This window comes from Salmo salar, chromosome 23, assembly GCF_965601325.2.
Source record: "Salmo salar chromosome 23, fSalSal1, whole genome shotgun sequence".
Classification (NCBI taxonomy): domain Eukaryota; kingdom Metazoa; phylum Chordata; class Actinopteri; order Salmoniformes; family Salmonidae; genus Salmo; species Salmo salar.
Window position 1 is genome coordinate 37,310,176 of NC_138313.1, and position 25,467 is coordinate 37,335,642.

At 48.6% G+C, this 25,467-nt stretch overlaps 1 protein-coding gene across 1 annotated transcript in view; it reads left to right on the plus strand.

The window, feature by feature from the left end:
* Positions 1-2,192: 2,192 nt before the first annotated feature.
* The window catches only part of urah (HIU hydrolase), a 52,688-nt gene continuing 29,413 nt past the window's right edge, over positions 2,193-25,467 (plus strand). Inside the window, 2 exon segments of the mRNA NM_001140724.1 lie at positions 2,193-2,438; positions 3,115-3,260. Coding sequence (NP_001134196.1) covers positions 3,124-3,260 — 137 coding nt within the window. The 5' untranslated portion in view covers positions 2,193-2,438; positions 3,115-3,123.

The window sequence follows — 25,467 nt, forward strand, 5'->3', positions numbered from 1 at the left end:
CGCAAGGTCCCCCTGCTCAAGAAAGCACATATACATGCCCTTCTGAAGTTTGCCAATGAACATCTGAATGATTCAGAGGACAACTGGGTGAAAGTGTTGTGGTCAGATGAGACCAAAATGGAGCTCTTTGGCATCAACTCAACTCGCCGTGTTTGGAGGAGGAGGAATGCTGCCTATGATCCCAAGAACACCATCCCCACCGTCAAACATGGAGGTGGAAACATTATGCTATGGGGATGTTTTTCTGCTAAGAGGACAGGACAACTTCACCGCATCAAAGGGACGATGGACGGGGCCATGTACTGTCAAATCTTGGGTGAGAACCTCCTTCCCTCAGCCAGGGCACTGAAAATGGGTCGTGGATGGCTATTCCAGCATGACAATGACCCAAAACACACGGCCAAGGCAACAAAGGAGTGGCTCAAGAAGAAGCACATTAAGGTCCTGGAGTAACCTAGCCAGTCTCCAGACCTTAATCCCATAGAAAATCTGTGGAGGGAGCTGAAGGTTCGAGTTGCCAAACGTCAGCCTCGAAACCTTAATGACTTGGAGAAGATCTGCAAAGAGGAGAGGGACAAAATCCCTCCTGAGATGTGTGCAAACCTGGTGGCCAACTACAAGAAACGTCTGACCTCTGTGATTGCCAACAAGGGTTTTGCCACCAAGTACTAAGTCATGTTTTACAGAGGAGTCAAATACTTATTTCCCTCATTAAAATGCAAATCAATTTATAACATTTTTGACATGCGTTTTTCTGGATTTTTTGTTGTTATTCTGTCTCTCACTGTTCAAATAAACCTACCATTAAAATTATAGACTGATCATTTCTTTGTCAGTGGGCAAATGTACAAAATCAGCAGGGGATCAAATACTTTTTTCCCTCACCGTATAAACCAAACCACCATGTTTTGTCATTGTCAATGACTTGAGGAGGGATTTTGTTGATTGAGTTATTTTGGGGACCATTACGGCTGGTGTCAAACTTAGGGGGTGCTTCAATGTCACAACTGAAAACTATTGTTTATTGTAAATAGTCATAACAATTGTCAATAATGCTAACGTTACTGTATAACGTTCTACTCATAGAAATTGATTCTGTTTCTATGGTTTTACCATGGTGACTGTTTGAAAACAACAGTTGAAAAAAGTACATTTCACTTTCTAAATGAGCAGCAAGAAAATGATTTAAGACTGTATTTATGTACTCTGAAAAAAGAAAGAACGTTGAAGATATGATGATCCCTTATACAACTTGATGAATTGACTTACAATTGACATTTTTCTTGTTATATTCCCATTCATTCATTATATGAAACATTTTGTTTTTACTTTGCGTTATTATATAGTAGGGCTGTCAGAGTTAATCAGTTAACTCGAGTTAACTTTTTGTAATTTTAGTGCACACTTTTTAAAATCACGATTCATCGCATTGAATGAAAGCATTGAAAAAAAATGGAAAATATCCAACATACATAAAAACAACAATGTTATGTCAAAACAAGTTGACATTGAGGTTAAAGAAAGTATGCTTGATCAATTTACCTGATTTTGCTTAACAGTACTTCGGACAAAATCAAGACGCCAATATTCTTAAAATGCTTTTTGTATGAACATTCTTATATTACAGCTCAATTTGAGCAAATTCTGAATTTGAGTTTGTGATTCATCGCTGCAAATCCTGCTGTTAACTCAATTGCATTTTTTAAAATCGTTTGACAGACCTATTATGTTTAATGAAGTCAGATGGCTCTTTGTGTTTAATAAATACTAAATGTGAACTATACATTGTGATAGTAGGCTTAGTAAATGTACAACTATTTTCATATAACTGAGTGGTTCAGTTTATTTGACCGTACATTAGGAGTAGCCTAGGCCTAGAAAAGTGGTAGCTTATTGATTTCCATTGTTCTCTGTACCCCGCTCACTAATTCACCTGACTTGTATATTCATAAACCAAGTTGTTAACAATTAGCCCAGTGGTTTGGACATTATTATATATATTTTTTATCTCTGGACTATTCCAATGTGATTGTGCATTGTCTATTATCTTGTGGTGGGCAATTAAGTCAGACACACAACCACAATAAACACTTTATCAACCATGTGGCCAAACTTTGTCAATATTGACAAGATTACGCACAGTAAACTTAGGTTATTTTAGAGATAGGTCTGGTCAACCTTTGGCACCTGACGTTTGTTTGCGCATAGTGAATCCAGAGTGAGTTGCCCTCGCAAAGGATGAAAATGAACTATTACTATTCTGTCTTGTTTGATACAACTGCACTACGAGTGAGTGTTGAGAACCAAATAAACTCTAGTTTCATATAGGCTGTAGAAGTAAAACAAGTTATCCCCGTCGAGGAGGACTACACGCCGGAGTCTTCTGTTCTACGTGACAAGGTCCCCTAAGTCAAGCCGCAATTCTGCTTTGTAACCAGGTAATTACTCATAAAACAGTTTATTAATAACATACAACAATAATTTTTTACGAAGCAACTACACTATTAATGTAGCCTTATTTGTTTAGCCTATTTATTGTGCCCAAGCAAGATCTTATTCTGTGACTATTGTGTATAATTAAATCAAATGAGGTCTCAGCAATTGACCGTCTGCATTGTCATAGGCCTATAGCCTACGTACTGATAATTGGGTAAAATCATAAAATAAGTCATTGATCATGTAGTGTCTTTGGGTGTCTGGAAAATGTCTCAACAGTCTGTCAGAAGGATTGCTATTGAATAGATGGACACATTTTTTTTTTCTTCTCAAAGACTAAAATACACATATGAATAGCTTATTCCATTTACACTAAACGGTGCTCTGCTATTCTTTATGTAAAACGGAGGCTTCACTGAAGCAATTCATATAGTGGCAGAGACTATGAAGAAGAAACACAGGGAAAGTAGGGGTTCAGCCTGTTAAAAGTTTTAAAAACATTCAAATGAAAAACAAAGGTATTGGCAATTCTCCCATTATAAACAATGTATATGAACAAAAAGTAAAGGCAACTAAATAAATAAAATGTAGGCCTATTTGTATTATCATCATCAGAATCTAACACTGAAATATGACTGTAGGACCATCACCATTCCCATGTTGTATCTTTCTCCACAGTCTTCAGAGATGTCTTCCACACTTCCAAACAGCCCCCTGACCACCTATGTGTTGAACACAGGTGACGGAGTCCCAGGGGCAAGAATGGCCCTCAGTCTGCACCGACTGGACTCACTCCTGGTCATCTGGAACCTAGTGACTGTGGGGTAGGGTGAACAGCTGCCTGATATAGTCCTACTACCTAGTGACTGTGGGGTAGGGTGAACAGCTGCCTGATATAGTCCTACTACCTAGTGACTGTGGGGTAGGGTGAACAGCTGCCTGATATAGTCCTACTACCTAGTGACTGTGGGGTAGGGTGAACAGCTGCCTGATATAGTCCTACTACCTAGTGACTGTGGGGTAGGGTGAACAGCTGCCTGATATAGTCCTACTACCTAGTGACTGTGGGGTAGGGTGAACAGCTGCCTGATATAGTCCTACTACCTAGTGACTGTGGGGTAGGGTGAACAGCTGCCTGATATAGTCCTACTACCTAGTGACTGTGGGGTAGGGTGAACAGCTGCCTGATATAGTGTTACTACCTAGTGACTGTGGGGTAGGGTGAACAGCTGCCTGATATAGTCCTACTACCTAGTGACTGTGGGGTAGGGTGAACAGCTGCCTGATATAGTGTTACTACCTAGTGACTGTGGGGTAGGGTGAACAGCTGCCTGATATAGTCCTACTACCTAGTGACTGTGGGGTAGGGTGAACAGCTGCCTGATATAGTCCTACTATCTAGTGACTGTGGGGTAGGGTGAACAGCTGCCTGATATAGTCCTACTACCTAGTGACTGTGGGGTAGGTTGAACATCTGCCTGATATAGTCCTACTACCTAGTGACTGTGGGGTAGGGTGAACAGCTGCCTGATATAGTCCTACTATCTAGTGACTGTGGGGTAGGGTGAACATCTGCCTGATATAGTCCTACTACCTAGTGACTGTGGGGTAGGGTGAACAGCTGCCTGATATAGTCCTACTACCTAGTGACTGTGGGGTAGGATGAACAGCTGCCTGATATAGTCCTACTATCTAGTGACTGTGGGGTAGGGTGAACAGCTGCCTGATATAGTGTTACTACCTAGTGACTGTGGGGTAGGGTGAACAGCTGCCTGATATAGTCCTACTACCTAGTGACTGTGGGGTAGGGTGAACAGCTGCCTGATATAGTCCTACTACCTAGTGACTGTGGGGTAGGGTGAACAGCTGCCTGATATAGTCCTACTACCTAGTGACTGTGGGGTAGGGTGAACAGCTGCCTGATATAGTCCTACTACCTAGTGACTGTGGGGTAGGGTGAACATCTGCCTGATATAGTCCTACTACCTAGTGACTGTGGGGTAGGGTGAACAGCTGCCTGATATAGTCCTACTACCTAGTGACTGTGGGGTAGGGTGAACAGCTGCCTGATATAGTCCTACTACGTAGTGACTGTGGGGTAGGGTGAACAGCTGCCTGATATAGTCCTACTACCTAGTGACTGTGGGGTAGGGTGAACAGCTGCCTGATATAGTCCTACTACCTAGTGACTGTGGGGTAGGGTGAACAGCTGCCTGATATAGTCCTACTACCTAGTGACTGTGGGGTAGGGTGAACATCTGCCTGATATAGTCCTACTACCTAGTGACTGTGGGGTAGGGTGAACAGCTGCCTGATATAGTCCTACTACCTAGTGACTGTGGGGTAGGGTGAACAGCTGCCTGATATAGTCCTACTACCTAGTGACTGTGGGGTAGGGTGAACAGCTGCCTGATATAGACCTACTACCTAGTGACTGTGGGGTAGGGTGAACGGCTGCCTGATATAGTCCTACTACCTAGTGCCTGTGGGGTAGGGTGAACAGCTGCCTGATATAGTCCTACTACCTAGTGACTGTGGGGTAGGGTGAACAGCTGCCTGATATAGTCCTACTACCTAGTGACTGTGGGGTAGGGTGAACAGCTGCCTGATATAGACCTACTACCTAGTGACTGTGGGGTAGGGTGAACAGCTGCCTGATATAGTCCTACTACCTAGTGACTGTGGGGTAGGGTGAACAGCTGCCTGATATAGTGTTACTACCTAGTGACTGTGGGGTAGGGTGAACAGCTGCCTGATATAGTGTTACTACCTAGTGACTGTGGGGTAGGGTGAACAGCTGCCTGATATAGTCCTACTATCTAGTGACTGTGGGGTAGGGTGAACAGCTGCCTGATATAGTGTTACTACCTAGTGACTGTGGGGTAGGGTGAACAGCTGCCTGATATAGTCCTACTACCTAGTGACTGTGGGGTAGGGTGAACAGCTGCCTGATATAGACCTACTACCTAGTGACTGTGGGGTAGGGTGAACAGCTGCCTGATATAGGCCTACTACCTAGTAACTGTGGGGTAGGGTGAACAGCTGCCTGATATAGTGTTACTACCTAGTGACTGTGGGGTAGGGTGAACAGCTGCCTGATATAGTCCTACTACCTAGTGACTGTGGGGTAGGGTGAACAGCTGCCTGATATAGTCCTACTACCTAGTGCCTGTGGGGTAGGGTGAACAGCTGCCTGATATAGTCCTACTACCTAGTGACTGTGGGGTAGGGTGAACAGCTGCCTGATATAGTCCTACTACCTAGTGACTGTGGGGTAGGGTGAACAGCTGCCTGATATAGGCCTACTACCTAGTGACTGTGGGGTAGGGTGAACAGCTGCCTGATATAGTCCTACTACCTAGTGACTGTGGGGTAGGGTGAACAGCTGCCTGATATAGTGTTACTACCTAGTGACTGTGGGGTAGGGTGAACAGCTGCCTGATATAGGCCTACTACCTAGTGACTGTGGGGTAGGGTGAACAGCTGCCTGATATAGTCCTACTACCTAGTGACTGAGTGACTGTGGGGTAGGGTGAACAGCTGCCTGATATAGTGTTACTACCTAGTGACTGTGGGGTAGGATGAACAGCTGCCTGATATAGTCCTACTACCTAGTGACTGTGGGGTAGGGTGAACAGCTGCCTGATATAGTCCTACTATCTAGTGACTGTGGGGTAGGATGAACAGCTGCCTGATATAGTCCTACTACCTAGTGACTGTGGGGTAGAATGAACAGCTGCCTGATATAGTCCTACTATCTAGTGACTGTGGGGTAGGGTGAACAGCTGCCTGATATAGTCCTACTACCTAGTGACTGTGGGGTAGGGTGAACAGCTGCCTGATATAGTCCTACTACCTAGTGACTGTGGGGTAGGGTGAACAGCTGCCTGATATAGTGTTACTACCTAGTGACTGTGGGGTAGGGTGAACAGCTGCCTGATATAGTCCTACTACCTAGTGACTGTGGGGTAGGGTGAACAGCTGCCTGATATAGTCCTACTACCTAGTGACTGTGGGGTAGAGTGAACAGCTGCCTGATATAGTCCTACTACCTAGTGACTGTGGGGTAGGATGAACAGCTGCCTGATATAGACCTACTACCTAGTGACTGTGGGGTAGGGTGAACAGCTGCCTGATATAGACCTACTACCTAGTGACTGTGGGGTAGGGTGAACAGCTGCCTGATATAGTCCTACTACCTAGTGACTGTGGGGTAGGGTGAACAGCTGCCTGATATAGTCCTACTACCTAGTGACTGTGGGGTAGGGTGAACAGCTGCCTGATATAGTCCTACTACCTAGTGACTGTGGGGTAGGATGAACAGCTGCCTGATATAGTCCTACTACCTAGTGACTGTGGGGTAGGGTGAACAGCTGCCTGATATAGTCCTACTACCTAGTGACTGAGTGACTGTGGGGTAGGGTGAACAGCTGCCTGATATAGTCCTACTACCTAGTGACTGTGGGGTAGGGTGAACAGCTGCCTGATATAGTCCTACTACCTAGTGACTGTGGGGTAGGGTGAACAGCTGCCTGATATAGTCCTACTACCTAGTGACTGTGGGGTAGGGTGAACAGCTGCCTGATATAGTGTTACTACCTAGTGACTGTGGGGTAGAATGAACAGCTGCCTGATATAGTCCTACTATCTAGTGACTATGGGGTAGGATGAACAGCTGCCTGATATAGTCCTACTACCTAGTGACTGTGGGGTAGGGTGAACAGCTGCCTGATATAGTCCTACTACCTAGTGACTGTGGGGTAGGGTGAACAGCTGCCTGATATAGTCCTACTACCTAGTGACTGTGGGGTAGGGTGAACAGCTGCCTGATATAGTGTTACTACCTAGTGACTGTGGGGTAGGGTGAACAGCTGCCTGATATAGTCCTACTACCTAGTGACTGTGGGGTAGGATGAACAGCTGCCTGATATAGTCCTACTACCTAGTGACTGTGGGGTAGGGTGAACAGCTGCCTGATATAGTCCTACTACCTAGTGACTGTGGGGTAGGGTGAACAGCTGCCTGATATAGTCCTACTACCTAGTGACTGTGGGGTAGGGTGAACAGCTGCCTGATATAGTCCTACTACCTAGTGACTGTGGGGTAGGGTGAACAGCTGCCTGATATAGTCCTACTACCTAGTGACTGTGGGGTAGGGTGAACAGCTGCCTGATATAGTCCTACTACCTAGTGACTGTGGGGTAGGGTGAACAGCTGCCTGATATAGTCCTACTACCTAGTGACTGTGGGGTAGGGTGAACAGCTGCCTGATATAGGCCTACTACCTAGTGACTGTGGGGTAGGGTGAACAGCTGCCTGATATAGTCCTACTACCTAGTGACTGTGGGGTAGGGTGAACAGCTGCCTGATATAGACCTACTACCTAGTGACTGTGGGGTAGGGTGAACAGCTGCCTGATATAGTGTTACTACCTAGTGACTGTGGGGTAGGGTGAACAGCTGCCTGATATAGTCCTACTACCTAGTGACTGTGGGGTAGGGTGAACAGCTGCCTGATATAGTCCTACTACCTAGTGACTGTAGGGTAGGGTGAACAGCTGCCTGATATAGTCCTACTACCTAGTGACTGTGGGGTAGGGTGAACAGCTGCCTGATATAGTCCTACTACCTAGTGACTGTTGGGTAGAGTGAACAGCTGCCTGATATAGTGTTACTACCTAGTGACTGTGGGGTAGGGTGAACAGCTGCCTGATATAGTCCTACTACCTAGTGACTGTGGGGTAGGGTGAACAGCTGCCTGATATAGTGTTACTACCTAGTGACTGTGGGGTAGGGTGAACAGCTGCCTGATATAGTCCTACTACCTAGTGACTGTGGGGTAGGGTGAACAGCTGCCTGATATAGTCCTACTATCTAGTGACTGTGGGGTAGGATGAACAGCTGCCTGATATAGTCCTACTACCTAGTGACTGTGGGGTAGGGTGAACAGCTGCCTGATATAGTCCTACTACCTAGTGACTGTGGGGTAGGGTGAACAGCTGCCTGATATAGTCCTACTACCTAGTGACTGTGGGGTAGGGTGAACAGCTGCCTGATATAGTCCTACTACCTAGTGACTGTGGGGTAGGGTGAACAGCTGCCTGATATAGTCCTACTACCTAGTGACTGTGGGGTAGGGTGAACAGCTGCCTGATATAGGCCTACTACCTAGTGACTGTGGGGTAGGGTGAACAGCTGCCTGATATAGTCCTACTACCTAGTGACTGTGGGGTAGGGTAAACAGCTGCCTGATATAGTGTTACTACCTAGTGACTGTGGGGTAGGGTGAAAAGCTGCGTGATATAGGCCTACTACCTAGTGACTGTGGGGTAGGGTGAAAAGCTGCCTGATATAGTCCTACTACCTAGTGACTGTGGGGTAGGATGAACAGCTGCCTGATATAGTCCTACTATCTAGTGACTGTGGGGTAGGATGAACAGCTGCCTGATATAGTCCTACTACCTAGTGACTGTGGGGTAGGGTGAACAGCTGCCTGATATAGTCCTACTACCTAGTGACTGTGGGGTAGGGTAAACAGCTGCCTGATATAGTCCTACTACCTAGTGACTGTGGGGTAGGGTGAACAGCTGCCTGATATAGTCCTACTACCTTGTGACTGTGGGGTAGGGTGAACAGCTGCCTGATATAGTCCTACTATCTAGTGACTGTGGGGTAGGGTGAACAGCTGCCTGATATAGTGTTACTACCTAGTGACTGTGGGGTAGGGTGAACAGCTGCCTGATATAGTCCTACTACCTAGTGACTATGGGGTAGGGTGAACAGCTGCCTGATATAGTCCTACTATCTAGTGACTGTGGGGTAGGATGAACAGCTGCCTGATATAGTCCTACTACCTAGTGACTGTGGGGTAGGGTGAACAGCTGCCTGATATAGTCCTACTACCTAGTGACTGTGGGGTAGGGTGAACAGCTGCCTGATATAGTCCTACTACCTAGTGACTGTGGGGTAGGGTGAACAGCTGCCTGATATAGTGTTACTACCTAGTGACTGTGGGGTAGGGTGAACAGCTGCGTGATATAGGCCTACTACCTAGTGACTGTGGGGTAGGGTGACCAGCTGCCTGATATAGTCCTACTACCTAGTGACTGTGGGGTAGGATGAACAGCTGCCTGATATAGTCCTACTATCTAGTGACTGTGGGGTAGGATGAACAGCTGCCTGATATAGTCCTACTACCTAGTGACTGTGGGGTAGGGTGAACAGCTGCTTGATATAGTCCTACTACCTAGTGACTGTGGGGTAGGGTGAACAGCTGCCTGATATAGTCCTACTACCTAGTGACTGTGGGGTAGGGTGAACAGCTGCCTGATATAGTCCTACTACCTAGTGACTGTGGGGTAGGGTGAACAGCTGCCTGATATAGGCCTACTACCTAGTGACTGTGGGGTAGGGTGAACAGCTGCCTGATATAGTCCTACTACCTAGTGACTGTGGGGTAGGGTGAACAGCTGCCTGATATAGGCCTACTACCTAGTGACTGTGGGGTAGGTTGAACAGCTGCCTGATATAGTCCTACTACCTAGTGACTGTGGGGTAGGGTGAACAGCTGCCTGATATAGTCCTACTACCTAGTGACTGTGGGGTAGGATGAACAGCTGCCTGATATAGTCCTACTACCTAGTGACTGTGGGGTAGGGTGAACAGCTGCCTGATATAGTCCTACTACCTAGTGACTGAGTGACTGTGGGGTAGGGTGAACAGCTGCCTGATATAGTCCTACTACCTAGTGACTGTGGGGTAGGGTGAACAGCTGCCTGATATAGTCCTACTACCTAGTGACTGTGGGGTAGGGTGAACAGCTGCCTGATATAGTCCTACTACCTAGTGACTGTGGGGTAGGGTGAACAGCTGCCTGATATAGTGTTACTACCTAGTGACTGTGGGGTAGAATGAACAGCTGCCTGATATAGTCCTACTATCTAGTGACTATGGGGTAGGATGAACAGCTGCCTGATATAGTCCTACTACCTAGTGACTGTGGGGTAGGGTGAACAGCTGCCTGATATAGTCCTACTACCTAGTGACTGTGGGGTAGGGTGAACAGCTGCCTGATATAGTCCTACTACCTAGTGACTGTGGGGTAGGGTGAACAGCTGCCTGATATAGTGTTACTACCTAGTGACTGTGGGGTAGGGTGAACAGCTGCCTGATATAGTCCTACTACCTAGTGACTGTGGGGTAGGATGAACAGCTGCCTGATATAGTCCTACTACCTAGTGACTGTGGGGTAGGGTGAACAGCTGCCTGATATAGTCCTACTACCTAGTGACTGTGGGGTAGGGTGAACAGCTGCCTGATATAGTCCTACTACCTAGTGACTGTGGGGTAGGGTGAACAGCTGCCTGATATAGTCCTACTACCTAGTGACTGTGGGGTAGGGTGAACAGCTGCCTGATATAGTCCTACTACCTAGTGACTGTGGGGTAGGGTGAACAGCTGCCTGATATAGTCATACTACCTAGTGACTGTGGGGTAGGGTGAACAGCTGCCTGATATAGTCCTACTACCTAGTGACTGTGGGGTAGGGTGAACAGCTGCCTGATATAGGCCTACTACCTAGTGACTGTGGGGTAGGGTGAACAGCTGCCTGATATAGTCCTACTACCTAGTGACTGTGGGGTAGGGTGAACAGCTGCCTGATATAGACCTACTACCTAGTGACTGTGGGGTAGGGTGAACAGCTGCCTGATATAGTGTTACTACCTAGTGACTGTGGGGTAGGGTGAACAGCTGCCTGATATAGTCCTACTACCTAGTGACTGTGGGGTAGGGTGAACAGCTGCCTGATATAGTCCTACTACCTAGTGACTGTAGGGTAGGGTGAACAGCTGCCTGATATAGTCCTACTACCTAGTGACTGTGGGGTAGGGTGAACAGCTGCCTGATATAGTCCTACTACCTAGTGACTGTTGGGTAGAGTGAACAGCTGCCTGATATAGTGTTACTACCTAGTGACTGTGGGGTAGGGTGAACAGCTGCCTGATATAGTCCTACTACCTAGTGACTGTGGGGTAGGGTGAACAGCTGCCTGATATAGTGTTACTACCTAGTGACTGTGGGGTAGGGTGAACAGCTGCCTGATATAGTCCTACTACCTAGTGACTGTGGGGTAGGGTGAACAGCTGCCTGATATAGTCCTACTATCTAGTGACTGTGGGGTAGGATGAACAGCTGCCTGATATAGTCCTACTACCTAGTGACTGTGGGGTAGGGTGAACAGCTGCCTGATATAGTCCTACTACCTAGTGACTGTGGGGTAGGGTGAACAGCTGCCTGATATAGTCCTACTACCTAGTGACTGTGGGGTAGGGTGAACAGCTGCCTGATATAGTCCTACTACCTAGTGACTGTGGGGTAGGGTGAACAGCTGCCTGATATAGTCCTACTACCTAGTGACTGTGGGGTAGGGTGAACAGCTGCCTGATATAGGCCTACTACCTAGTGACTGTGGGGTAGGGTGAACAGCTGCCTGATATAGTCCTACTACCTAGTGACTGTGGGGTAGGGTGAACAGCTGCCTGATATAGTGTTACTACCTAGTGACTGTGGGGTAGGGTGAAAAGCTGCGTGATATAGGCCTACTACCTAGTGACTGTGGGGTAGGGTGAAAAGCTGCCTGATATAGTCCTACTACCTAGTGACTGTGGGGTAGGATGAACAGCTGCCTGATATAGTCCTACTATCTAGTGACTGTGGGGTAGGATGAACAGCTGCCTGATATAGTCCTACTACCTAGTGACTGTGGGGTAGGGTGAACAGCTGCCTGATATAGTCCTACTACCTAGTGACTGTGGGGTAGGGTAAACAGCTGCCTGATATAGTCCTACTACCTAGTGACTGTGGGGTAGGGTGAACAGCTGCCTGATATAGTCCTACTACCTTGTGACTGTGGGGTAGGGTGAACAGCTGCCTGATATAGTCCTACTATCTAGTGACTGTGGGGTAGGGTGAACAGCTGCCTGATATAGTGTTACTACCTAGTGACTGTGGGGTAGGGTGAACAGCTGCCTGATATAGTCCTACTACCTAGTGACTATGGGGTAGGGTGAACAGCTGCCTGATATAGTCCTACTATCTAGTGACTGTGGGGTAGGATGAACAGCTGCCTGATATAGTCCTACTACCTAGTGACTGTGGGGTAGGGTGAACAGCTGCCTGATATAGTCCTACTACCTAGTGACTGTGGGGTAGGGTGAACAGCTGCCTGATATAGTCCTACTACCTAGTGACTGTGGGGTAGGGTGAACAGCTGCCTGATATAGTGTTACTACCTAGTGACTGTGGGGTAGGGTGAACAGCTGCGTGATATAGGCCTACTACCTAGTGACTGTGGGGTAGGGTGAACAGCTGCCTGATATAGTCCTACTACCTAGTGACTGTGGGGTAGGATGAACAGCTGCCTGATATAGTCCTACTATCTAGTGACTGTGGGGTAGGATGAACAGCTGCCTGATATAGTCCTACTACCTAGTGACTGTGGGGTAGGGTGAACAGCTGCTTGATATAGTCCTACTACCTAGTGACTGTGGGGTAGGGTGAACAGCTGCCTGATATAGTCCTACTACCTAGTGACTGTGGGGTAGGGTGAACAGCTGCCTGATATAGTCCTACTACCTAGTGACTGTGGGGTAGGGTGAACAGCTGCCTGATATAGGCCTACTACCTAGTGACTGTGGGGTAGGGTGAACAGCTGCCTGATATAGTCCTACTACCTAGTGACTGTGGGGTAGGGTGAACAGCTGCCTGATATAGTGTTACTACCTAGTGACTGTGGGGTAGGGTGAACAGCTGCCTGATATAGGCCTACTACCTAGTGACTGTGGGGTAGGTTGAACAGCTGCCTGATATAGTCCTACTACCTAGTGACTGAGTGACTGTGGGGTAGGGTGAACAGCTGCCTGATATAGTGTTACTACCTAGTGACTGTGGGGTAGGATGAACAGCTGCCTGATATAGTCCTACTATCTAGTGACTGTGGGGTAGGATGAACAGCTGCATGATATAGTCCTACTACCTAGTGACTGTGGGGTAGGGTGAACAGCTGCCTGATATAGTCCTACTACCTAGTGACTGTGGGGTAGGGTGAACAGCTGCCTGATATAGTCCTACTACCTAGTGACTGTGGGGTAGGGTGAACAGCTGCCTGATATAGTCCTACTACCTAGTGACTGTGGGGTAGGGTGAACAGCTGCCTGATATAGTCCTACTACCTAGTGACTGTGGGGTAGGGTGAACAGCTGCCTGATATAGTCCTACTACCTAGTGACTGTTGGGTAGGGTGAACAGCTGCCTGATATAGTGTTACTACCTAGTGACTGTGGGGTAGGGTGAACAGCTGCCTGATATAGTCCTACTACCTAGTGACTGTGGGGTAGGGTGAACAGCTGCCTGATATAGTCCTACTACCTAGTGACTGTGGGGTAGGGTGAACAGCTGCCTGATATAGTCCTACTACCTAGTGACTGTGGGGTAGGGTGAACAGCCGCCTGATATAGGCCTACTACCTAGTGACTGCGGGGTAGGGTGAACAGCTGCCTGATATAGTCCTACTACCTAGTGACTGTGGGGTAGGGTGAACAGCTGCCTGATATAGTGTTACTACCTAGTGATTGTGGGGTAGGGTGAACAGCTGCGTGATATAGGCCTACTACCTAGTGACTGTGGGGTAGGGTGAACAGCTGCCTGATATAGTCCTACTATCTAGTGACTGTGGGGTAGGATGAACAGCTGCCTGATATAGTCCTACTACCTAGTGACTGTGGGGTAGGGTGAACAGCTGCCTGATATAGTCCTACTACCTAGTGACTGTGGGGTAGGGTGAACAGCTGCCTGATATAGTCCTACTACCTAGTGACTGTGGGGTAGGGTGAACAGCTGCCTGATATAGTGTTACTACCTAGTGACTGTGGGGTAGGGTGAACAGCTGCCTGATATAGTCCTACTACCTAGTGACTGTGGGGTAGGATGAACAGCTGCCTGATATAGTCCTACTACCTAGTGACTGTGGGGTAGGGTGAACAGCTGCCTGATATAGTCCTACTACCTAGTGACTGTGGGGTAGGGTGAACAGCTGCCTGATATAGTCCTACTACCTAGTGACTGTGGGGTAGGGTGAACAGCTGCCTGATATAGTCCTACTACCTAGTGACTGTGGGGTAGGGTGAACAGCTGCCTGATATAGTCCTACTACCTAGTGACTGTGGGGTAGGGTGAACAGCTGCCTGATATAGTCCTACTACCTAGTGACTGTGGGGTAGGGTGAACAGCTGCCTGATATAGGCCTACTACCTAGTGACTGTGGGGTAGGGTGAACAGCTGCCTGATATAGTCCTACTACCTAGTGACTGTGGGGTAGGGTGAACAGCTGCCTGATATAGACCTACTACCTAGTGACTGTGGGGTAGGGTGAACAGCTGCCTGATATAGTGTTACTACCTAGTGACTGTGGGGTAGGGTGAACAGCTGCCTGATATAGTCCTACTACCTAGTGACTGTGGGGTAGGGTGAACAGCTGCCTGATATAGTCCTACTACCTAGTGACTGTAGGGTAGGGTGAACAGCTGCCTGATATAGTCCTACTACCTAGTGACTGTGGGGTAGGGTGAACAGCTGCCTGATATAGTCCTACTACCTAGTGACTGTGGGGTAGAGTGAACAGCTGCCTGATATAGTGTTACTACCTAGTGACTGTGGGGTAGGGTGAACAGCTGCCTGATATAGTCCTACTACCTAGTGACTGTGGGGTAGGGTGAACAGCTGCCTGATATAGTGTTACTACCTAGTGACTGTGGGGTAGGGTGAACAGCTGCCTGATATAGTCCTACTACCTAGTGACTGTGGGGTAGGGTGAACAGCTGCCTGATATAGTCCTACTACCTAGTGACTGTGGGGTAGGGTGAACAGCTGCCTGATATAGTCCTACTACCTAGTGACTGTGGGGTAGGGTGAACAGCTGCCTGATATAGTCCTACTACCTAGTGACTGTGGGGTAGGGTGAACAGCTGCCTGATATAGTCCTACTACCTAGTGACTGTGGGGTAGGGTGAACAGCTGCCTGATATAGGCCTACTACCTAGTGACTGTGGGGTAGGGTGAACAGCTGCCTGATATAGTCCTACTACCTAGTGACTGTGGGGTAGGGTAAACAGCTGCCTGATATAGTGTTACTACCTAGTGACTGTGGGGTAGGGTGAAAAGCTGCGTGATATAGGCCTACTACCTAGTGACTGTGGGGTAGGGTGAAAAGCTGCCTGATATAGTCCTACTACCTAGTGACTGTGGGGTAGGATGAACAGCTGCCTGATATAGTCCTACTATCTAGTGACTGTGGGGTAGGATGAACAGCTGCCTGATATAGTCCTACTACCTAGTGACTGTGGGGTAGGGTGAACAGCTGCCTGATATAGTCCTACTACCTAGTGACTGTGGGGTAGGGTAAACAGCTGCCTGATATAGTCCTACTACCTAGTGACTGTGGGGTAGGGTGAACAGCTGCCTGATATAGTCCTACTACCTTGTGACTGTGGGGTAGGGTGAACAGCTGCCTGATATAGTCCTACTATCTAGTGACTGTGGGGTAGGGTGAACAGCTGCCTGATATAGTGTTACTACCTAGTGACTGTGGGGTAGGGTGAACAGCTGCCTGATATAGTCCTACTACCTAGTGACTATGGGGTAGGGTGAACAGCTGCCTGATATAGTCCTACTATCTAGTGACTGTGGGGTAGGATGAACAGCTGCCTGATATAGTCCTACTACCTAGTGACTGTGGGGTAGGGTGAACAGCTGCCTGATATAGTCCTACTACCTAGTGACTGTGGGGTAGGGTGAACAGCTGCCTGATATAGTCCTACTACCTAGTGACTGTGGGGTAGGGTGAACAGCTGCCTGATATAGTGTTACTACCTAGTGACTGTGGGGTAGGGTGAACAGCTGCGTGATATAGGCCTACTACCTAGTGACTGTGGGGTAGGGTGACCAGCTGCCTGATATAGTCCTACTACCTAGTGACTGTGGGGTAGGATGAACAGCTGCCTGATATAGTCCTACTATCTAGTGACTGTGGGGTAGGATGAACAGCTGCCTGATATAGTCCTACTACCTAGTGACTGTGGGGTAGGGTGAACAGCTGCTTGATATAGTCCTACTACCTAGTGACTGTGGGGTAGGGTGAACAGCTGCCTGATATAGTCCTACTACCTAGTGACTGTGGGGTAGGGTGAACAGCTGCCTGATATAGTCCTACTACCTAGTGACTGTGGGGTAGGGTGAACAGCTGCCTGATATAGGCCTACTACCTAGTGACTGTGGGGTAGGGTGAACAGCTGCCTGATATAGTCCTACTACCTAGTGACTGTGGGGTAGGGTGAACAGCTGCCTGATATAGGCCTACTACCTAGTGACTGTGGGGTAGGTTGAACAGCTGCCTGATATAGTCCTACTACCTAGTGACTGTGGGGTAGGGTGAACAGCTGCCTGATATAGTCCTACTACCTAGTGACTGTGGGGTAGGATGAACAGCTGCCTGATATAGTCCTACTACCTAGTGACTGTGGGGTAGGGTGAACAGCTGCCTGATATAGTCCTACTACCTAGTGACTGAGTGACTGTGGGGTAGGGTGAACAGCTGCCTGATATAGTCCTACTACCTAGTGACTGTGGGGTAGGGTGAACAGCTGCCTGATATAGTCCTACTACCTAGTGACTGTGGGGTAGGGTGAACAGCTGCCTGATATAGTCCTACTACCTAGTGACTGTGGGGTAGGGTGAACAGCTGCCTGATATAGTGTTACTACCTAGTGACTGTGGGGTAGAATGAACAGCTGCCTGATATAGTCCTACTATCTAGTGACTATGGGGTAGGATGAACAGCTGCCTGATATAGTCCTACTACCTAGTGACTGTGGGGTAGGGTGAACAGCTGCCTGATATAGTCCTACTACCTAGTGACTGTGGGGTAGGGTGAACAGCTGCCTGATATAGTCCTACTACCTAGTGACTGTGGGGTAGGGTGAACAGCTGCCTGATATAGTGTTACTACCTAGTGACTGTGGGGTAGGGTGAACAGCTGCCTGATATAGTCCTACTACCTAGTGACTGTGGGGTAGGATGAACAGCTGCCTGATATAGTCCTACTACCTAGTGACTGTGGGGTAGGGTGAACAGCTGCCTGATATAGTCCTACTACCTAGTGACTGTGGGGTAGGGTGAACAGCTGCCTGATATAGTCCTACTACCTAGTGACTGTGGGGTAGGGTGAACAGCTGCCTGATATAGTCCTACTACCTAGTGACTGTGGGGTAGGGTGAACAGCTGCCTGATATAGTCCTACTACCTAGTGACTGTGGGGTAGGGTGAACAGCTGCCTGATATAGTCATACTACCTAGTGACTGTGGGGTAGGGTGAACAGCTGCCTGATATAGTCCTACTACCTAGTGACTGTGGGGTAGGGTGAACAGCTGCCTGATATAGGCCTACTACCTAGTGACTGTGGGGTAGGGTGAACAGCTGCCTGATATAGTCCTACTACCTAGTGACTGTGGGGTAGGGTGAACAGCTGCCTGATATAGACCTACTACCTAGTGACTGTGGGGTAGGGTGAACAGCTGCCTGATATAGTGTTACTACCTAGTGACTGTGGGGTAGGGTGAACAGCTGCCTGATATAGTCCTACTACCTAGTGACTGTGGGGTAGGGTGAACAGCTGCCTGATATAGTCCTACTACCTAGTGACTGTAGGGTAGGGTGAACAGCTGCCTGATATAGTCCTACTACCTAGTGACTGTGGGGTAGGGTGAACAGCTGCCTGATATAGTCCTACTACCTAGTGACTGTTGGGTAGAGTGAACAGCTGCCTGATATAGTGTTACTACCTAGTGACTGTGGGGTAGGGTGAACAGCTGCCTGATATAGTCCTACTACCTAGTGACTGTGGGGTAGGGTGAACAGCTGCCTGATATAGTGTTACTACCTAGTGACTGTGGGGTAGGGTGAACAGCTGCCTGATATAGTCCTACTACCTAGTGACTGTGGGGTAGGGTGAACAGCTGCCTGATATAGTCCTACTATCTAGTGACTGTGGGGTAGGATGAACAGCTGCCTGATATAGTCCTACTACCTAGTGACTGTGGGGTAGGGTGAACAGCTGCCTGATATAGTCCTACTACCTAGTGACTGTGGGGTAGGGTGAACAGCTGCCTGATATAGTCCTACTACCTAGTGACTGTGGGGTAGGGTGAACAGCTGCCTGATATAGTCCTACTACCTAGTGACTGTGGGGTAGGGTGAACAGCTGCCTGATATAGTCCTACTACCTAGTGACTGTGGGGTAGGGTGAACAGCTGCCTGATATAGGCCTACTACCTAGTGACTGTGGGGTAGGGTGAACAGCTGCCTGATATAGTCCTACTACCTAGTGACTGTGGGGTAGGGTGAACAGCTGCCTGATATAGTGTTACTACCTAGTGACTGTGGGGTAGGGTGAAAAGCTGCGTGATATAGGCCTACTACCTAGTGACTGTGGGGTAGGGTGAAAAGCTGCCTGATATAGTCCTACTACCTAGTGACTGTGGGGTAGGATGAACAGCTGCCTGATATAGTCCTACTATCTAGTGACTGTGGGGTAGGATGAACAGCTGCCTGATATAGTCCTACTACCTAGTGACTGTGGGGTAGGGTGAACAGCTGCCTGATATAGTCCTACTACCTAGTGACTGTGGGGTAGGGTAAACAGCTGCCTGATATAGTCCTACTACCTAGTGACTGTGGGGTAGGGTGAACAGCTGCCTGATATAGTCCTACTACCTTGTGACTGTGGGGTAGGGTGAACAGCTGCCTGATATAGTCCTACTATCTAGTGACTGTGGGGTAGGGTGAACAGCTGCCTGATATAGTGTTACTACCTAGTGACTGTGGGGTAGGGTGAACAGCTGCCTGATATAGTCCTACTACCTAGTGACTATGGGGTAGGGTGAACAGCTGCCTGATATAGTCCTACTATCTAGTGACTGTGGGGTAGGATGAACAGCTGCCTGATATAGTCCTACTACCTAGTGACTGTGGGGTAGGGTGAACAGCTGCCTGATATAGTCCTACTACCTAGTGACTGTGGGGTAGGGTGAACAGCTGCCTGATATAGTCCTACTACCTAGTGACTGTGGGGTAGGGTGAACAGCTGCCTGATATAGTGTTACTACCTAGTGACTGTGGGGTAGGGTGAACAGCTGCGTGATATAGGCCTACTACCTAGTGACTGTGGGGTAGGGTGAACAGCTGCCTGATATAGTCCTACTACCTAGTGACTGTGGGGTAGGATGAACAGCTGCCTGATATAGTCCTACTATCTAGTGACTGTGGGGTAGGATGAACAGCTGCCTGATATAGTCCTACTACCTAGTGACTGTGGGGTAGGGTGAACAGCTGCTTGATATAGTCCTACTACCTAGTGACTGTGGGGTAGGGTGAACAGCTGCCTGATATAGTCCTACTACCTAGTGACTGTGGGGTAGGGTGAACAGCTGCCTGATATAGTCCTACTACCTAGTGACTGTGGGGTAGGGTGAACAGCTGCCTGATATAGGCCTACTACCTAGTGACTGTGGGGTAGGGTGAACAGCTGCCTGATATAGTCCTACTACCTAGTGACTGTGGGGTAGGGTGAACAGCTGCCTGATATAGTCCTACTACCTAGTGACTGTGGGGTAGGGTGAACAGCTGCCTGATATAGGCCTACTACCTAGTGACTGTGGGGTAGGTTGAACAGCTGCCTGATATAGTCCTACTACCTAGTGACTGAGTGACTGTGGGGTAGGGTGAACAGCTGCCTGATATAGTGTTACTACCTAGTGACTGTGGGGTAGGATGAACAGCTGCCTGATATAGTCCTACTATCTAGTGACTGTGGGGTAGGATGAACAGCTGCATGATATAGTCCTACTACCTAGTGACTGTGGGGTAGGGTGAACAGCTGCCTGATATAGTCCTACTACCTAGTGACTGTGGGGTAGGGTGAACAGCTGCCTGATATAGTCCTACTACCTAGTGACTGTGGGGTAGGGTGAACAGCTGCCTGATATAGTCCTACTACCTAGTGACTGTGGGGTAGGGTGAACAGCTGCCTGATATAGTCCTACTACCTAGTGACTGTGGGGTAGGGTGAACAGCTGCCTGATATAGTCCTACTACCTAGTGACTGTTGGGTAGGGTGAACAGCTGCCTGATATAGTGTTACTACCTAGTGACTGTGGGGTAGGGTGAACAGCTGCCTGATATAGTCCTACTACCTAGTGACTGTGGGGTAGGGTGAACAGCTGCCTGATATAGTCCTACTACCTAGTGACTGTGGGGTAGGGTGAACAGCTGCCTGATATAGTCCTACTACCTAGTGACTGTGGGGTAGGGTGAACAGCCGCCTGATATAGGCCTACTACCTAGTGACTGCGGGGTAGGGTGAACAGCTGCCTGATATAGTCCTACTACCTAGTGACTGTGGGGTAGGGTGAACAGCTGCCTGATATAGTGTTACTACCTAGTGATTGTGGGGTAGGGTGAACAGCTGCGTGATATAGGCCTACTACCTAGTGACTGTGGGGTAGGGTGAACAGCTGCCTGATATAGTGTTACTACCTAGTGACTGTGGGGTAGGGTGAAAAGCTGCGTGATATAGGCCTACTACCTAGTGACTGTGGGGTAGGGTGAAAAGCTGCCTGATATAGTCCTACTACCTAGTGACTGTGGGGTAGGATGAACAGCTGCCTGATATAGTCCTACTATCTAGTGACTGTGGGGTAGGATGAACAGCTGCCTGATATAGTCCTACTACCTAGTGACTGTGGGGTAGGGTGAACAGCTGCCTGATATAGTCCTACTACCTAGTGACTGTGGGGTAGGGTAAACAGCTGCCTGATATAGTCCTACTACCTAGTGACTGTGGGGTAGGGTGAACAGCTGCCTGATATAGTCCTACTACCTTGTGACTGTGGGGTAGGGTGAACAGCTGCCTGATATAGTCCTACTATCTAGTGACTGTGGGGTAGGGTGAACAGCTGCCTGATATAGTGTTACTACCTAGTGACTGTGGGGTAGGGTGAACAGCTGCCTGATATAGTCCTACTACCTAGTGACTATGGGGTAGGGTGAACAGCTGCCTGATATAGTCCTACTATCTAGTGACTGTGGGGTAGGATGAACAGCTGCCTGATATAGTCCTACTACCTAGTGACTGTGGGGTAGGGTGAACAGCTGCCTGATATAGTCCTACTACCTAGTGACTGTGGGGTAGGGTGAACAGCTGCCTGATATAGTCCTACTACCTAGTGACTGTGGGGTAGGGTGAACAGCTGCCTGATATAGTGTTACTACCTAGTGACTGTGGGGTAGGGTGAACAGCTGCGTGATATAGGCCTACTACCTAGTGACTGTGGGGTAGGGTGAACAGCTGCCTGATATAGTCCTACTACCTAGTGACTGTGGGGTAGGATGAACAGCTGCCTGATATAGTCCTACTATCTAGTGACTGTGGGGTAGGATGAACAGCTGCCTGATATAGTCCTACTACCTAGTGACTGTGGGGTAGGGTGAACAGCTGCTTGATATAGTCCTACTACCTAGTGACTGTGGGGTAGGGTGAACAGCTGCCTGATATAGTCCTACTACCTAGTGACTGTGGGGTAGGGTGAACAGCTGCCTGATATAGTCCTACTACCTAGTGACTGTGGGGTAGGGTGAACAGCTGCCTGATATAGGCCTACTACCTAGTGACTGTGGGGTAGGGTGAACAGCTGCCTGATATAGTCCTACTACCTAGTGACTGTGGGGTAGGGTGAACAGCTGCCTGATATAGTGTTACTACCTAGTGACTGTGGGGTAGGGTGAACAGCTGCCTGATATAGGCCTACTACCTAGTGACTGTGGGGTAGGTTGAACAGCTGCCTGATATAGTCCTACTACCTAGTGACTGAGTGACTGTGGGGTAGGGTGAACAGCTGCCTGATATAGTGTTACTACCTAGTGACTGTGGGGTAGGATGAACAGCTGCCTGATATAGTCCTACTATCTAGTGACTGTGGGGTAGGATGAACAGCTGCATGATATAGTCCTACTACCTAGTGACTGTGGGGTAGGGTGAACAGCTGCCTGATATAGTCCTACTACCTAGTGACTGTGGGGTAGGGTGAACAGCTGCCTGATATAGTCCTACTACCTAGTGACTGTGGGGTAGGGTGAACAGCTGCCTGATATAGTCCTACTACCTAGTGACTGTGGGGTAGGGTGAACAGCTGCCTGATATAGTCCTACTACCTAGTGACTGTGGGGTAGGGTGAACAGCTGCCTGATATAGTCCTACTACCTAGTGACTGTTGGGTAGGGTGAACAGCTGCCTGATATAGTGTTACTACCTAGTGACTGTGGGGTAGGGTGAACAGCTGCCTGATATAGTCCTACTACCTAGTGACTGTGGGGTAGGGTGAACAGCTGCCTGATATAGTCCTACTACCTAGTGACTGTGGGGTAGGGTGAACAGCTGCCTGATATAGTCCTACTACCTAGTGACTGTGGGGTAGGGTGAACAGCCGCCTGATATAGGCCTACTACCTAGTGACTGCGGGGTAGGGTGAACAGCTGCCTGATATAGTCCTACTACCTAGTGACTGTGGGGTAGGGTGAACAGCTGCCTGATATAGTGTTACTACCTAGTGATTGTGGGGTAGGGTGAACAGCTGCGTGATATAGGCCTACTACCTAGTGACTGTGGGGTAGGGTGAAAAGCTGCCTGATATAGTCCTACTACCTAGTGACTGTGGGGTAGGATGAACAGCTGCCTGATATAGTCCTACTATCTAGTGACTGTGGGGTAGGATGAACAGCTGCCTGATATAGTCCTACTACCTAGTGACTGTGGGGTAGGGTGAACAGCTGCCTGATATAGTCCTACTACCTAGTGACTGTGGGGTAGGGTAAACAGCTGCCTGATATAGTCCTACTACCTAGTGACTGTGGGGTAGGGTGAACAGCTGCCTGATATAGTCCTACTACCTAGTGACTGTGGGGTAGGGTGAATACCTAGTGACTGTGGGGTAGGGTGAACAGCTGCCTGATATAGTCCTACTACCTAGTGACTGTGGGGTAGGGTGAACAGCTGCCTGATATAGTCCTACTATCTAGTGACTGTGGGGTAGGGTGAACAGCTGCCTGATATAGTGTTACTACCTAGTGACTGTGGGGTAGGGTGAACAGCTGCCTGATATAGTCCTACTACCTAGTGACTATGGGGTAGGGTGAACAGCTGCCTGATATAGTCCTACTATCTAGTGACTGTGGGGTAGGATGAACAGCTGCCTGATATAGTCCTACTACCTAGTGACTGTGGGGTAGGGTGAACAGCTGCCTGATATAGTCCTACTACCTAGTGACTGTGGGGTAGGGTGAACAGCTGCCTGATATAGTCCTACTACCTAGTGACTGTGGGGTAGGGTGAACAGCTGCCTGATATAGTGTTACTACCTAGTGACTGTGGGGTAGGGTGAACAGCTGCGTGATATAGGCATACTACCTAGTGACTGTGGGGTAGGGTGAACAGCTGCCTGATATAGTCCTACTACCTAGTGACTGTGGGGTAGGATGAACAGCTGCCTGATATAGTCCTACTATCTAGTGACTGTGGGGTAGGATGAACAGCTGCCTGATATAGTCCTACTACCTAGTGACTGTGGGGTAGGGTGAACAGCTGCCTGATATAGTCCTACTACCTAGTGACTGTGGGGTAGGGTGAACAGCTGCCTGATATAGTCCTACTACCTAGTGACTGTGGGGTAGGGTGAACAGCTGCCTGATATAGTCCTACTACCTAGTGACTGTGGGGTAGGGTGAACAGCTGCCTGATATAGTCCTACTATCTAGTGACTGTGGGGTAGGGTGAACAGCTGCCTGATATAGTGTTACTACCTAGTGACTGTGGGGTAGGGTGAACAGCTGCCTGATATAGTCCTACTACCTAGTGACTATGGGGTAGGGTGAACAGTTGCCTGATATAGTCCTACTATCTAGTGACTGTGGGGTAGGATGAACAGCTGCCTGATATAGTCCTACTACCTAGTGACTGTGGGGTAGGGTGAACAGCTGCCTGATATAGTCCTACTACCTAGTGACTGTGGGGTAGGGTGAACAGCTGCCTGATATAGTGTTACTACCTAGTGACTGTGGGGTAGGGTGAACAGCTGCCTGATATAGTCCTACTACCTAGTGACTGTGGGGTAGGGTGAACAGCTGCCTGATATAGTCCTACTACCTAGTGCCTGTGGGGTAGGGTGAACAGCTGCCTGATATAGTCCTACTACCTAGTGACTGTTGGGTAGAGTGAACAGCTGCCTGATATAGTGTTACTACCTAGTGACTGTGGGGTAGGGTGAACAGCTGCCTGATATAGTCCTACTACCTAGTGACTGTGGGGTAGGGTGAACAGCTGCCTGATATAGTGTTACTACCTAGTGACTGTGGGGTAGGTTGAACAGCTGCCTGATATAGTCCTACTACCTAGTGACTGTGGGGTAGGGTGAACAGCTGCCTGATATAGTCCTACTATCTAGTGACTGTGGGGTAGGATGAACAGCTGCCTGATATAGTCCTACTACCTAGTGACTGTGGGGTAGGGTGAACAGCTGCCTGATATAGTCCTACTACCTAGTGACTGTGGGGTAGGGTGAACAGCTGCCTGATATAGTCCTACTACCTAGTGACTGTGGGGTAGGGTGAACAGCTACCTGATATAGTCCTACTACCTAGTGACTGTGGGGTAGGGTGAACAGCTGCCTGATATAGTCCTACTACCTAGTGACTGTGGGGTAGGGTGAACAGCTGCCTGATATAGTCCTACTACCTAGTGACTGTGGGGTAGGGTGAACAGCTGCCTGATATAGTCCTACTACCTAGTGACTGTGGGGTAGGGTGAACAGCTGCCTGATATAGTCCTACTACCTAGTGACTGTGGGGTAGGGTGAACAGCTGCCTGATATA